The 14,068-nt window shown below is 52.3% G+C and overlaps 1 protein-coding gene across 6 annotated transcripts in view; it reads left to right on the forward strand.

Annotated features, from left to right (window-relative positions):
* The window catches only part of EDAR (ectodysplasin A receptor), a 90,435-nt gene that overhangs the window by 47,152 nt on the left and 29,215 nt on the right, over positions 1–14,068 (forward strand). For all 6 annotated transcript variants that reach the window (XM_078348887.1, XM_035271860.3, XM_078348888.1 and 3 more), the window contains exons 2-5: positions 6,409–6,477; positions 7,252–7,374; positions 8,123–8,304; positions 13,964–14,049. In XM_078348887.1, the coding sequence (XP_078205013.1) occupies positions 6,427–6,477; positions 7,252–7,374; positions 8,123–8,304; positions 13,964–14,049 (442 nt within the window). In that variant the 5' untranslated portion in view covers positions 6,409–6,426. The remainder of the gene's footprint in view (positions 1–6,408; positions 6,478–7,251; positions 7,375–8,122; positions 8,305–13,963; positions 14,050–14,068) is intronic.

The raw sequence follows: 14,068 nt of genomic DNA on the forward strand, positions 1-14,068 counted from the left end.
TTTATTGTTCTATGTGTGTAAGAATATCTATTTTCTGAATATTATCTCAATTCAAATTAACAAAGGAAACTTGGGAACTTGGATTTCAAACTTTCAACTCAAACCAACTTCTGTCCACATCTTTTGGGAAGACCCCACCCAAGGGCTCAGGGCCACTTGGTTTGGCCTCACCCAGGCCTCTCCAGGCAGGTCCCGTAAGTGGGGGGCCTTTCTGGGTTTGCTACATACACACACAGTCACACACACACATACATTCAGACACATACACTCATATGCATACACTCATACATAGTTACACACACATATACTCATACACACACATACACACATACACTCATAGACATGTACACTTACTCATACACATACACATTCATTCACACATTTATATGTGAATATATACACATATACTCACACATAAACATACACATACACACACATACAGACACACACACATACACACACATATACTAATATACAAGCGTACTCACACACACACCTTCAAACACACACATACACTCACACACATACACACATTTACACTTACACATGCATACATTCATACATATAAACACACACATACCCTTATACACACATACATTCACATATACACATGCATACACATGTCCTCACATGTACACATACATACACTCACACATATGTACTCACACATGCACTCACGTGTATGCACACACTTACATCCACATGTTTGGAGTGGGCAACACCCTTGAGAGACTTAGAGCTTGAGAGGATGCAGGGACACAGCCTGCCACCTTTGACGGGCTGCCAAAGATCAGTTTGCCACTCATAGCCCTGAAATCTTCACCAGGGAGTTTGCAAATGAAAGGTTTTCAGTGCAGTAGTAAAGAAGAATTGCTGCTCGTAAACCCCCATGTGATGCTATTTGAAGCTCTGGGACCCGCCGTTGTGCTCTGTTGCCAATCACTTCTGTCTCAGCATCACCCTCTGCTCCAGCCTTGGGAAGGATGGTCTTGACAAGACATGTGGCCTGTGCTCTGTGTGTCTGTTCCCTGGCACAGCCCTGGGGAGCCTCCCCTGCCTGGCCAGAGAGGCCAGGAACAGGACCAGCTATTTAATTTGTGGGGCCCAGTGCAAAATGGAAATGGGTCAGAAATCGCTGAGGACTTCAGGCTGGCAAGGCCAGCAGGACACTAAGCGCGGCATGGGGCGGGAGGGAGAGCCCCTTCCAGGCTACCTTCTCTGCCTTCCTCCTGCTCCCGTGAAACAAATCCAACTAAAGCAGAAGTGGAAAGAGAATGCATCCCTCTCCTCACAATCTAACATTAATTACCACTACCCCACTGAGACAGGGAAGATTCTGAGCTGTAAATCACAACAAATGGAAGTGTATTCAGCTGCTCTGATGATGACCTTGTGGGCTCCCTGCAGGGCAGGGAGGTCTGTCTGTGTATGGGAAGTGGAGGGGCCCTCAGGGAGGATGAAGAGCAAGGAATCCTGTGGGTGTGGGGAGGAGGCCACCAGCAGCCTCCCCTGGGGTCCTCCTGGAGGAAGGAGAGCGTGGGAGGCCGGGGTAGGAGAGTAGTGCTGGGTGGGCAGGGAGCCACAGCCAGCTCTGTGGCCATCTCCCAGACACAGGCAGCTGCCAGAGCCTTGCCTCTGGCCGTGGAGGAGCTTGTGCCCATGGAGCTGGGTGGGCCAGCCACAGGCTTCTCCCCTCCTTTTCCATGATGCAGTCAACACAGGCATGTGAGTCTTGCTGGGCCAGGCCAGGTGAGCACGCTGGAAGGATAGAAAAGGGTCACAGACACAAGGGACATCCGCCCTACAGACTTTAAAAGGTAACTTGAACCTTTAGGCCTGCCAAGGCTTCCCACAGCTACCAAGCCTCAGCTGCTTCCCACAGGTACGAGGTGTGGCCCTTTCAGGGAGAATCTTTTGGAAGAGGTTAGCATCGTCACAGTCAAGCAGGGGCCAACTGATTGGAAAAATAGGAAGTCCTGGAGGTTGGGCCATCTGCCAGCTCAGGCAGTGACTGCATCTCCTAAAGGTGGTGACCAGTAGAAAGGATGTCCCCCTTCTTCCTGCAGGGGCCACTGTCTGTGCTCTGGAGACAGCATGGTGACAAGGGGAGACAGAGTCAGAGCCACACCTCCAAGGTGAAGGCCATTCCAAGAGGAGAGCAGCTAACGCAGGAGACTGAGTCTAGGGGAGGGCGGCTAGGAGAGTGGGCCCAACTTGTGTATGATGATGTCTTCCAGGTCTGGCTCCCTGGACAGATAAAGGCCCAATAGAGCAGGTACCACCCCTAGGGCCAGTAAGATTGCCACATGGTAGCAGCTTCACAGCTCTTTGTTGAATAAATGAACGAATGAACTCTAACAAACAAGAGTAAGGGAATCGTAGTGTCTAGTGCAGAGGATGCGTGTGTAAGAAAAGGGATGCTAATGACGGCATTTGTTCCTTGGAAGAAGACCAGAACTTAAAGAGGGAGAGACCCAGCCAAGGCTTTCTTCCTGGGCTCCCAGAGGGAATTAAACATTAATTAAACATTAAACGTTCTCTCCCCACCCCAGCAAGATGTTGATAGGAGGTTGTCTAGACCAGCGCTTCTCAAACGCTAATGTGCACACAGACCACCTGTGGATCTGGTTGAAAAGCAGATCCCAGACAGCAGGTCTGGGTGGGGCTGAGATCCTGCATCTCTAATGAGCTCCCAGGTGATGCTGATGTTACTAGTCCAAGGGCCCACTTTGAGCAACAAAGTGGCAATGGTGAGGATTAAGCCACGGTGGTGTCTGGCCAGGGGTCTGAGCTCAGTAGTCGTAAACTGATGTGATTACAGCTGTGTACAGATGGAAACAGAGTTGAGGAAGGAAGGGCCAAAGACAGAGAAGGAGACAGCAGGTGGGGGAAGAGAAGCTGTCAATTCAGGCAAGCGTGGGCAGACTTTTTCCATAAAGGGCCAGATTTAAGATATTTAGACTTACCTGGTCATGGGATCTCATATCATGAAATGGCCACAGGCACTAGGTAACCACAGGCATCAGGTAACAGGTGTGGCTAGACTCCAAAAGAGTGTATTCACAGAACCTGCTGGGTGGCCACTGGCTTCATAACCCCTGAACTGGGTCACTAACCCATTAACTGGTTATTCCCCAAGTTAAGCAGCAGCCTTGACTGCCTTGGATGGGAAGAGACATTTCCACACTGCTGTGCTTTGAATGTTTTTCCCCACAGTTTATGTGTTAAAAACTTAATCCCTTAATCATCAGCGAACAGGTTTGAAAGGTGGAGAGGTGATGAGGTCATACAGCTCTGCCCTCATGAATGACTCAATGTCGTCATTGCTGGAGTGGGTTTGTTATCTCGAGAGTGGGCTGATTATAACCGGTTGGCCCCCCGTGCACTCTCTCACCATGTGATGCCCTCTGCCACGCTATGACATGGAAAGAAGACCCTAACCAGATGCAGCCACTTGCTCTTGGACTTCCCAGTCTCAAAACCCCAAATAAATTTTAGTTCATTAGCCAGTTCATGGTATTCTGTTCTAGAAGCACAAAACAGACTAAGAGAGATGCTCCCTCTCCCCATCACTGTCACAAATATGGGAGCTCAAATATGGGAGTGTGCACCAGGCTGGAGCCCCACCTCAGTCAGCTCCTTGGCTTCATACCCCAGCAGCATTGGCAGGCACTGATGGAGATTGGGAATCCCCAAAGCAAAACAAACAGGAACTCACAACTGGGAGCACTTAGACCCCCGGCGCCCGGAGCACTTAGACCCCTGGCGCCCAGTGGCCCACCTCCTGCCTGCATCTGTAGTCTGAGAAGTGGGATCCAAGCCATGAGCTGCCCTACGCTCCCCTGGGTCCCACTCACCCTCTCAGATAATTGGTAACAATAATGAAACACATCTAAGGCCATAGACTTTCAGTTATACTTTGTGTATCTATTTATTTGTTTTTCTTTTCTCTCTGCTTGGGTTTACCTGGGAACAGTTCGGAAGTGCCTTTCCATAAGTGCTCCTGGTTGACACCAAGGTGCAGCAGGCCCAGCCCTTCTCAGTTATTCAGGGAAGCCCTCCAAGGCTCAGCTATAATTAGAAGTCAATTAAATTAGAAACCATTCATATGGTTCTTGGAAGGCCTCCAGCCCTGCTGAGAGCCTCTGGCCCTATCCACAGACTCAGTGGAAACCTATCTCTGCTAACCCCACCATCCTGAAGCCAAGTCCAGGGCTGTTGGGCGGGGGATCAGTTCCCTCCTATCAGCTCCCTTTCAGGCCTTTGCTTGCACCCAACCCTCCCCCACCTGGCGGGCTGCAGGTTGCCCTTGCCCCCCCGCCACCACCCTGACCTCCCCTTGCTGCCTGCCCCAGCTTGCTCTGTTGCTAGAAGGAAAACACCCAGCGAGTTCACCGCTGGGGTGGCTGGCTTTTTAATCTTGCCTCAGTCCCTTTAGTGTTTTCCAAATGGTAAATGCAGCACTGAAGTGCAAGCAGTGTGTGCAAAAGGCAGTTTTTTGAACCTCATCAAGAGGGTCTAGAAACAGAACCCTCCCACAAAGCCCCCTGAAGGTCTCCACCAAGTGAGACACCTCCAAGGTGACTGGGCCAACAGCAGGGGCCCAAGCAAAGACCCAGGACCACCGCTGTGCTTTGCCACTGACCCTAATCAGGTCTGTCCTCTGGAATCACATCCAGGACCCCCTTCCCCAGCCTGTTCTTTCAGCAGCCAGGAACACACGCTTTTTCCTTTATCACAGAATTCATACTCTTGTAGACTGTTCAGACAATACAGACCTGCACGAAATAAAAACCAAACATTCCCCGGAACCCTCACTCAGTCGTTGGTCACCCCCATCCGATTTCAGTTCCTGCCAAAAACTCTTTGCTGGAAGTTCAGCAGGCATCACTCCAGATCTGCTTTCATGCTTTTAGAAACTTTACAGATACACCCGGAGGCATTCTTCCGTACAATTTCTTTCTCACCCAACAACAGGTGGTAGAGCCCTACTTGGTGTTCCAGGAAACTGAAGTTCCTTTGGATTTTTCTTGGCTGTTTATTTGTTGCAATGGTAAACAAGCATGCTATCTTAAGGCTCTGCCTGGATGCTGCCCACCCTCTTCTTACGGGAGTGAGGCACGTGCTGTCACACTCAGGAGGCAGGACCGGCGTGCTCCCTAGGGACCTCGGGAAGGCCAGCTGACGGAAGCTCCCTAGCAGCCTTCCTCTACGGACTTGGGCATTGGGTGTATCCCCTAAAGGGCCACTCTTTTTCCGGAAATCTCAATGAACAAGCCCTTAAGTCCTGGGAGATTTGGAAAAGAAGAGTGTGTGTGTCGATCCCCCTGACTGGGCCCCCTGGTCTTTTGCTCTCCTCCTGGGTCCCCTGGCTGCTGACTTACAAAGCTCCTGCCTCCTTCTCCAGCTGAATTTCTTTATTTCTAATTAATAATCTTTGGCTGCTTTTCTCCCTAATGCTTTTAGGATGTTGCAGGACTTTTCTGAAAGAAAAGGAGGAAGGGAGGGAAGGCTCCCGTGCATCATGGCATATGTTCCTCGTGGTATTTTTGTGTGTGATATTGGGAGTTACTGGTTTTCATGACCAATGATGGCTTGCTAAGGACAAGAGGATTCTGAGGGTAAAAGGTCTTGGGGAGTTTGGGTTTCATGGCCCAGTTGGGCTTCTGGTCCGAGTCAGTGGTTGGTTCTGGAAGGTTCCTCACACAACCCATTCAGAAAGTGAAAAAACAAACAAGCAAAAGAACAACAACAACAAAAAACTCCTCCTTCAAGGCAGTGCATTTGTGTAGTATTAATTGGTAAAAGCATCTGAACACCTGGGCTGCAGCCATGCTCAGTCCCTTAAGTAGCTGTGTGACCTGGGGCAAGTCACTTAACCTTTCTGGGCTTCCACTGTCTCAACTGTAAAGTCAGGTTGTTGGACTTCTCCACTTTGATGGACGACCTATTCTTAACAGAGAGAGGGAAGAACCTTATCGTGGGGCTGGGAGAGTATCTGGAGGGGGACAGACAAGAATCTGATTCCTGTCAGTCTTTCCTGGGGTCCTCCTGTATCCTGAAGCCCAAGGGCCAGGATCAGCCTGGAGGACTCCAAACTTAAAGTTCATGTAACGCTGGGTTTCTCCAAATCCTCTGAGCACGTGAAACACCATCACTAACCTTGGGCTTCACCATGGACCCGTGTGCTCCCGGCCTCCTCTCAGGCTCCTGCCTGGGCATGCCCCAGAGTTAGCCCAAGTGGCATGGGTATAGCCTCAGCTTCACTTCTGCCTTATCTTTTAGGGTGTATGGTTTCCCCTCTATTTTCTGGGAGACACCTTATATCCAGCGGGGTTAAATAAAGGTAGCCAGAGCCCCAGTCGGGAAGGTACCACCAGGGTCCCGTTAATGACATGTGTCTTTCAGGTGAGCCTTCAGGAGAGGATGGCCCATGTGGGGGACTACACACAGACACCCTGGCTCCCTGTCCTGGTGGTAAGTGTTCTGAGCCCCTTACCCCCACAGCACCCTCATCCTGGTGACGGTTGGACCATTTCTTAGCCTCTTCAGCTATAAAATGGGAATGCTGTTCACAGTCCCTCCTTCACAGGGTTCTTCTGAGGGTGAAATGAAACCATGCCTGCAAAGCACAGAACTCTGCCCCAGGCTGAAGTTAGATTTATCTTGTTGGTAGGTCCCTTCATAGAGTCTCATGAATAGAAAAGTTCTTGAGTGCTCGTTTGTGGTGTGATACACACAGCCCAGTGTCTATGTGATGAGCCCGTGCTTGGGAGTCATGCAGCTGAGAAAGAACCAGAAGACTCAGCCCCCCACCCCCATCCTCCTTGACACCAAGGTGTTCTGAGGAGCCACCGTATTAGAGGCTCAGTGAGGGACAGGGGCACCTCCTCCATGACCTTGGCAAGTGTGTAGATGAGGAGTAGATGAGGAGAACTCAGAGCAAGCCTTGATGGTGGGATGGGGCTTGGCCAGCGGGGGTGAGGAGGGGTAGTTCTGGGGGTGCTGGCCAGTGGGAAGGTGCCTGCTCGTGAGTGCTCACTGCTGCTAAGTCTCCACTGGCTCCTGGCTGATCAACCAGTCCTGGAGACTTAGCAGCAGTGAGCACTCACGAGCAAGCACCTTCCCAGATCAAGACCCCAGCAAAGGTCCCACCACAGGGCAGCCCCTTCCTATGTCAACCTTGGACTCTTGGGGGAGGCACACACATTTCTGAGGCTTGGAGGCCACAACACTCCCCTTTGTTGGCAGGTGTCTCTGATGTGCTCGGCGCGAGCAGAATACTCAAACTGCGGCGAGAACGAGTACTACAACCAGACTACGGGGCTGTGCCAGGAGTGCCCCCTGTGTGGGCCGGGGGAGGAGCCCTACCTGGTAAGGCCCCTCCTGGGGCCCGGTGCACTCTCGGGGGAGGCCTCCTGCCTGCAGCATTATTGCCCTCAGTCTGCATTGCTGTGTGAGGGGTCGCCAGGGTATATCAACGCAGCCTGTCACACTCCCTGGACATTGAGATTGATGGTGAGAGCTGCTGTGAGCCCAGGAACAGCACTCACTCAGGAACGGCGCTCACCAGCTGAGCATTAAAAAACAGATTTTGCAGGAGTTCTGAAATGTCTTTAAAGATCATTTTCCCACTCTACCCTGATTAAATGGGGGTCAGATCATCTGACTGGAAGCAGGATTGAAATGTTCTCCAGTACCAGCACATTTTTCCTGAGTGCTGCGTCTCCCTCCCTCTCTGGGCAAGCTAAGCCTGGGTGTTCTGTTAAGCACTAAGGGAAACCTCCAGGGTTTCAGGGTCAGGTTCTTGTAGTGAGCTGAGGAAAGTCAGACACCAAGTGCTACCCGCATTGCCTACGCTCCAGCAGCTTGCTGAATTCATCTCAGGTATGCTCAGAAGAGAAGCAGGGTCTGGAGCCCAAGAGTGGCAAGGAGAGGGGCAAGCCCAGAGCGGGAGCTGGTTCCTGGGGGACTTTGCAGTTAGGACAAGTCAAGAAACCAAAGCCCTGCAAGAGTAGCTTCTGGACACAGGTGGCATGTCACTGCCCAAGGACCATGGGCTGAGTTCATGTGGTTTGGCTGCTGTACTCACTTGTGTCCCCTATGCTCTTCCCCTGGCCAGTCCTGTGGCTATGGCGCCAAAGATGAGGACTACGGCTGCGTCCCCTGCCCAGCAGAGAAGTTTTCCAAAGGAGGCTACCAGATATGCAGGCGCCACAAAGACTGTGAGGGCTTCTTCCGGGCCACTGTGCTGACACCGGGGGACATGGAAAACGACGCTGAGTGTGGCCCTTGTCTCCCTGGGTAAGCACAGGCACTCCTGGCAAACCCTGGGACGCTTTGCAAAAACCCCTTCAGGCAACGGGCAAGGACCTTGGGAACAGGGGGTCATGACACTGTAGGCTTCATTGCAGCCTCACACCTGGCCTTGGTCCTGTTCCACAACAGGCAGCATCCAGGATGGAGAGTCCTGGCCCCTCCGTGGACAGGCAGCCCATCAGGCTCTGCCTCTGTGTCTCCTAAGTGGCCATTAACCAACATAATATGTCTTCTGACCACCAAACTTGCTTGAATACTTACAGCGCAATAACACATGTCAAACACTTTGGAAAAAAGAAATCTAAAATTTCATACAAAGACAGTATTTTTCACATTCTGGGAACACTGTGTGGAAGCTACTAATAAAAACATTTGAGTCACATGATACCCATAATCCCACCAAAATGATTATGCATCAGAAGTCTTCAAAAAACTGAAAATGCAATTAGCCTGAAAGACAGAAAGATAAAACCTTCCTTTTCCCAGGTAGGACACCTCAGTAAGTTCTGCCAGGGACCAGGAAAATAGATTCTCAGAAAACGCTGAGACCCCGCCACGGCTGCTTCCTCCCCCTAGTGGCCACAACACATAATGCTTTGCAAGGGCTACTGGTTCTGCTGGTGCAGGTGGAAGAGGTGACAGCAGTGATGAGGCCAGTGGGGTTGGGGGAGGTGACCACAGCTCAGTGCATAAGACACACTCAGAGTGTTCTAGGAGTTGCAGAAGGACTTCTCACCTGATGGCTGGGGAGGTAGTGTCAGCAGTGGTCTTGGGAGACTTGTGGAGGCAATGCCTGGATGAGTCAGGCTAAGAAGCAGGACAGAGGCCTGCAAGTGGAAATGCTGATGCCACAGCTCAGAGGGCTGAGCAGCTGGACAGTACTTGGGGCTCTGATTGGGTCCCTGTGGCCAGAGCAAGACGTGCACACCTAGGAATATGGACAAGCTGGACAAGAGGACAGGGACCAAATGGAACCAGGCTCTGGAAACCACTGCTGAAGACTTGAGCCTTCAGCTTGAAGCTGATATAGGTCAGCACACAGATTACTGAGCCAGGTAGGACACAGCAGGGTGTCCTCCCAGCAGCAGTGAGGGACATGGCTGAGAAGGGAAAGCCTGGAGCCCTGGGACCAGGGATGTGTTAGGCAGGGAGAGGGCTGGAGCAGAGGCACCGGGGGTGGGGGAGAGGAAGAGTCCACGAGCCCCCTGGTAGACAGCACTGACCAGGGGTGCAGATGGCATGCAGAAGGAGAAGGAGATTCAGAAGAGGACACTCAGGTATCTCTGTGGCTGGCCATGTGGACATGGTGCCAGTTGCTCAGCTGCAGAAGGCAGGATCAAGAGGGTGCTTGGTGGGGAGGTGGAGGGAGAATAGAGGCTGCATGTGTAGAATTTGAGGGGACTGTGGGACATCCAGACCAAGAGAGCTAATCCAGAGATGAGTGGCGAGGCCTGAAGCTCCAGGTGGAGATCCAGGAATAGTAAGTCAGCTATACAGTCAGGGTTCCAGAGCTGCTGGGGCAGAAGGGCTCCCCATGAGGCAGCTTCCTAGTGCGGGGAGAGGGCAAGTGCACCTTGGAGCATCACCAACCTATGCTGCTGGCTCTGGCCTGGCTACAGTTCAGACCCGAGAAGGTGTCCATCAGTTCTCGAAGGCCAGGGCTGACTCTGTGACTTGAAGACAAAGTGCTTGGTTCTGATACATTTACCAGAAAGTGTGTAATTGCTAAAGAAGTTGGATACTGGAACAGTGGTGAGCTCCCTGCCTCTAGAAGGATTCAAGTGAATGTGGACGGCCATCTGCAGAATTAGTGGGCAGACTGCTCTCTGGGCTTTTAAACACTCTTTCCAGTGCTGGAATCTTGATGCCTCCTGCCCTGCTCCATGAGACAATGACCTGTTCAGTCCACACCACCCTCAGCACCCAGGACATAGCAAGGCCCAGCACACCTGCTGGGTAGGCAAGGGACCCTGTGCAGAGACAGCCTCAGCACGTGCCTCAGAGTGCCTTTGCCCTGCTCCACAGGGGTGCAGAGGATGGGGACAGTTTCCAGGTTGACTCTGAGATGTGCTGTGTCTGCTCAAATCATCACTGCCAGTCCCGAGGCCACCAAAATCGAAGGCCCCCTCCTCACCTCCAAATCCCAGCCCTTCTCAGGGGCTCATGCCACCCCCTTTCCTGCAGAAGAGGCTTCCCCAGGGTAGGACCCTGCAGGCCCCACTTCCTCCTGGGAGGCTGTCATGCTGTGTCACAGAGGAGGACCACAGGAGCCTTGGCAGTCTGGCGTGACCAGCTCCGTGAAAGGCTGTGTTCATTCCTGAATCCGAGTGGCTGTCAGGCTGCAGACGCGGACTGCCTCATCCCAGTCTCTCCTGGGCCTCGGCCCCTGCCTGTGGTTTGGCAAGTGCTCCTCCTGACGCTCCGCCCGCCCTGCTGTGTGGCTGAACAATGAGCAGCACCCAAGGCTTTCCTGTTGGGAGAGATTGTGTGGGAGGACCTGGGAACCAAAACAGGAGGAAAGTGAGAGAGAGAGGTTACGCTTCCCCACCTCTCCAGGGCGAGGAGGAGCTTGTTCTGGAGGGCGGGGGCAGGTGGCAAGACACAGCAGCTCTGCACCGGTTCTGTACACCAACACAGTTACAGGAAAATGAACATCTGGGAACCTGCAGCATCCCTTACAGGCATGACAGTCCTGAGGAAAGGAACTCTTTAGGAAAATCTATGCCTATTGACTGAGAGAAAGTCAGTCCCTAAACAACAGACCCCAGGGAACCCATTTAAACTGACTCTTGTCCTGGGCTATACACCTTCATCAACCCATGTAGAACAGGGGCCAGGAGAACTAGGGAGAAAGCCAAATATAGATCAAAGAGTAGTAGGAAGTTAGACCCTTCCAGAAAGACGAAGGGATTGGATGCTCTGTAGCTGGGCCAGGGATCCCTAAATGAACACCTGACATCGGGTTGATGACAAGCCCAGGCAGAAGAAGACAAGTGCATATTCTTCGTTGCTGCACAGCCGAGGATGAGAGACCTTGGTGTAAGCCACACCGTGAGGAATTTAGGCTAGTCCTAAAGAGAGATCCTAACATTTAGAAATGTTGCATGCAGCAGTATGTGCTAGAAAACAGTGGCTTCTCCTTGTCAGGAGGCACTGAACACTCACCAAGTGAGGAAGGACAATTTCATAACAGCCTCTTGGAGTCAATGTGCTTTTAAAAGTTTATCACTGGCCAGGTGCGGTGGCTTACACTATAATCCCAGCACTTTGGGAGGCTGAGGTGGGTGGATCACTTGAGGTCAGGACCAGCCTGGACAACTGGTGAAACCCCAGGTTCAAGACCAGTCTGGACAACTGGTGAAACCCCATCTCTACTAAAAATACAAAAGCTAGCCAAGCATTGTGGTGCATGCCTGTAATCACAGCTACTCAGGAGGCTGAGGCAGGAGAATTGCTTGAACCTAGGAGGTGGAGGTTGCAGTGAGCCAAGATCGCACCACTGTACTCCAGCTTGGGCAACAGAGAGAGAATCCGTCTCAAAAAAAAAAAAAAAAAAAAGTTTATCACCTTTCGATATTCCCTCATTGATAGGTTGCATAGCTTGACCCCGCAGATGAGGGTGGCCAGCCTGTGACAGAAGGTGCCTGGGTGCCCAGGACAAGCCAAAGACGCAGCCATAGGACAGAGCCAAGCTCAGAATGTAGTGGCCCCAGTGGGAACACATTGTAAAGCCTGGGTGTTCCACACCAACCATGTGGCCTTGGAGCTTCACCCATGACAAACACCAAGCCCAGCACCTGGGGTGTGAACCAGGATGGGCAGAGAGGCCTTCTGGGTCCTCTTCACCTAAGCGTCAAACTTCCATGGAGAAGAAGTTGGTCTCAGTCATTCATTCAGCCAGTGTTTACAGAGACGCATCCTCCCTCAGTACCTAGCACAAGGTCCAAGGAATACAGATGTCAGCAAGGCTTGCCTGGGAGGGCTTCCCAGTGCAGGAGCCAATCCCCCTAGGCAGGAGACAGAATGCGTGGAGGTGTAGTGAGAAAAGGAGGAGGTGGTGAGGGACGGAGGAGGTGAGGCATGGAGGAGGCTAGATGGGGAGCAGGAGGGGAGGAGGAGGCTCCTAGGAGCCTGAGCTATTTCTCAGAACTATCAGTGTGGGCCTGGGTCGCTATAAAGCTGCAGGTGGACGTGGTCCGGCCCACATGCCTGTGAGCTTATAAGGCCACGTGGCAGACACGAGCCTTGGCCTGACTCATGGAGAGAGGTGGCTTCTGGAAGGGCAAAAGGCAGCTTTGCAAGAGGCTTAGCTGTAAAATTTGTTGTCACGGCTTCTCTGGGGGGGTGTTCTGAGATTGGATAATTAATGTTTACAAGATACACAGGGATCTGAGGATAAAGGGCTTTGAGGGAGGGCAGGCAATTATGGTCCTAATGTTACTGGGAATGGTCCAGGCTCAGGAAGGCAGGAGCCCACAGACCCCCACCAGGGCTGCTGTTTAGCAATGCCATCAGCAGGGCCTCTGTGGGGCTTGGCTAATACAAAGAGATTAGAAAACAGCCATGGAAACATCCCTTCTTATCCCAGCTCTTGAATCACAATAGGGAAAGCGTTGGCATCGCTCACATTATTTAATCGACTTCTCAAAGTGTGACAAATGGCTCCATGCTCTCCGCTGAGCATTTGTTTATGGAAAATGGGTCTGGGCTAGGGTAGGATCCAGAGCTGCCAAGGGAAGGCACCCAAGCTGGGAGCCCCAAGGAAAGGGTGGTGTCAGCAGGGGCTGTGCCTGGAAGTGGGGCAGCTGCAGGGAGCACAGCCACAGGGCCGACCCCTGAGAGCAGGGCTAGAGCAGTCACACAGCCATTGGGCTGGCACCGTGACATCAGGGAGCAGAAAAAGAATGGAACACCACTGGGAGCTGAAGGACTTCACACGGAGCTACTGTGAATGATTTGTCCCTTGTGCCGTGTGTGCAACCCTGCCATAAAGGCTTGCACTTCCAAGAGTGTCTTCCATCGAGTGCTTCCTGAGGAGGAGGCACTTATAACCCAGTTGTGTTGCCCGCTGCCATGAGGGCCACCTGCCTTGACCTCGCTGGACAGCATAACTGTCTGTCTCCTGCAGCTGCACTCTGGTGGCAGCTCCACTTGGTGGCATTCAGCAGCGGTGCAGATGGCCTGGAAGTTCCAAGCGTCCCAGAGACACACTGACGCCTATGATCCCTCCAGGCTGCAGGTTCTGGGGAGGGTGCTCACAGAGGGTGTGTTTCTCCTCCACAAGGGCCTGGTAAGACCCCCTGGGGAGTTAAGCAGGGCCTACGTGTGGGGCACATGGGTATTTCTGGTGGTTAACAGTGACGGCACACACACTAAACACAGCTACCAGAAAGAAGACCCAGAAAGGAGCTTAGATTAAAAGAAAGGCCCATGCTGGAGGCTCATTATTTTTAAAAAGAATGCTTCATTTCAAGACAGCCTGCAATCCCAAGGAAACTGGACAGAGCAGGCGGCTGGCTGGGCGTGGCCTCATGCCCCACTTGGACTGTGGGCCTGCAGCATGGCTGCTGTGCTCTCTGCACCAGTCCCTGCCTGTGTGCTGTCCACTCACCTGCCTCTGTTTTGTCTTGTCTCGCCCCCGTAGCTACTACATGCTGGAGAACAGACCCAGGAACATCTACGGCATGGTCTGCTACTCCTGCCTCCTGGCGCCCCCCAACACCAAGGAATGTGAGTGTCTTTGTCCTTC

Source organism: Callithrix jacchus, chromosome 14 (genome assembly GCF_049354715.1).
Source record: "Callithrix jacchus isolate 240 chromosome 14, calJac240_pri, whole genome shotgun sequence".
Lineage (NCBI taxonomy): Eukaryota > Metazoa > Chordata > Mammalia > Primates > Cebidae > Callithrix > Callithrix jacchus.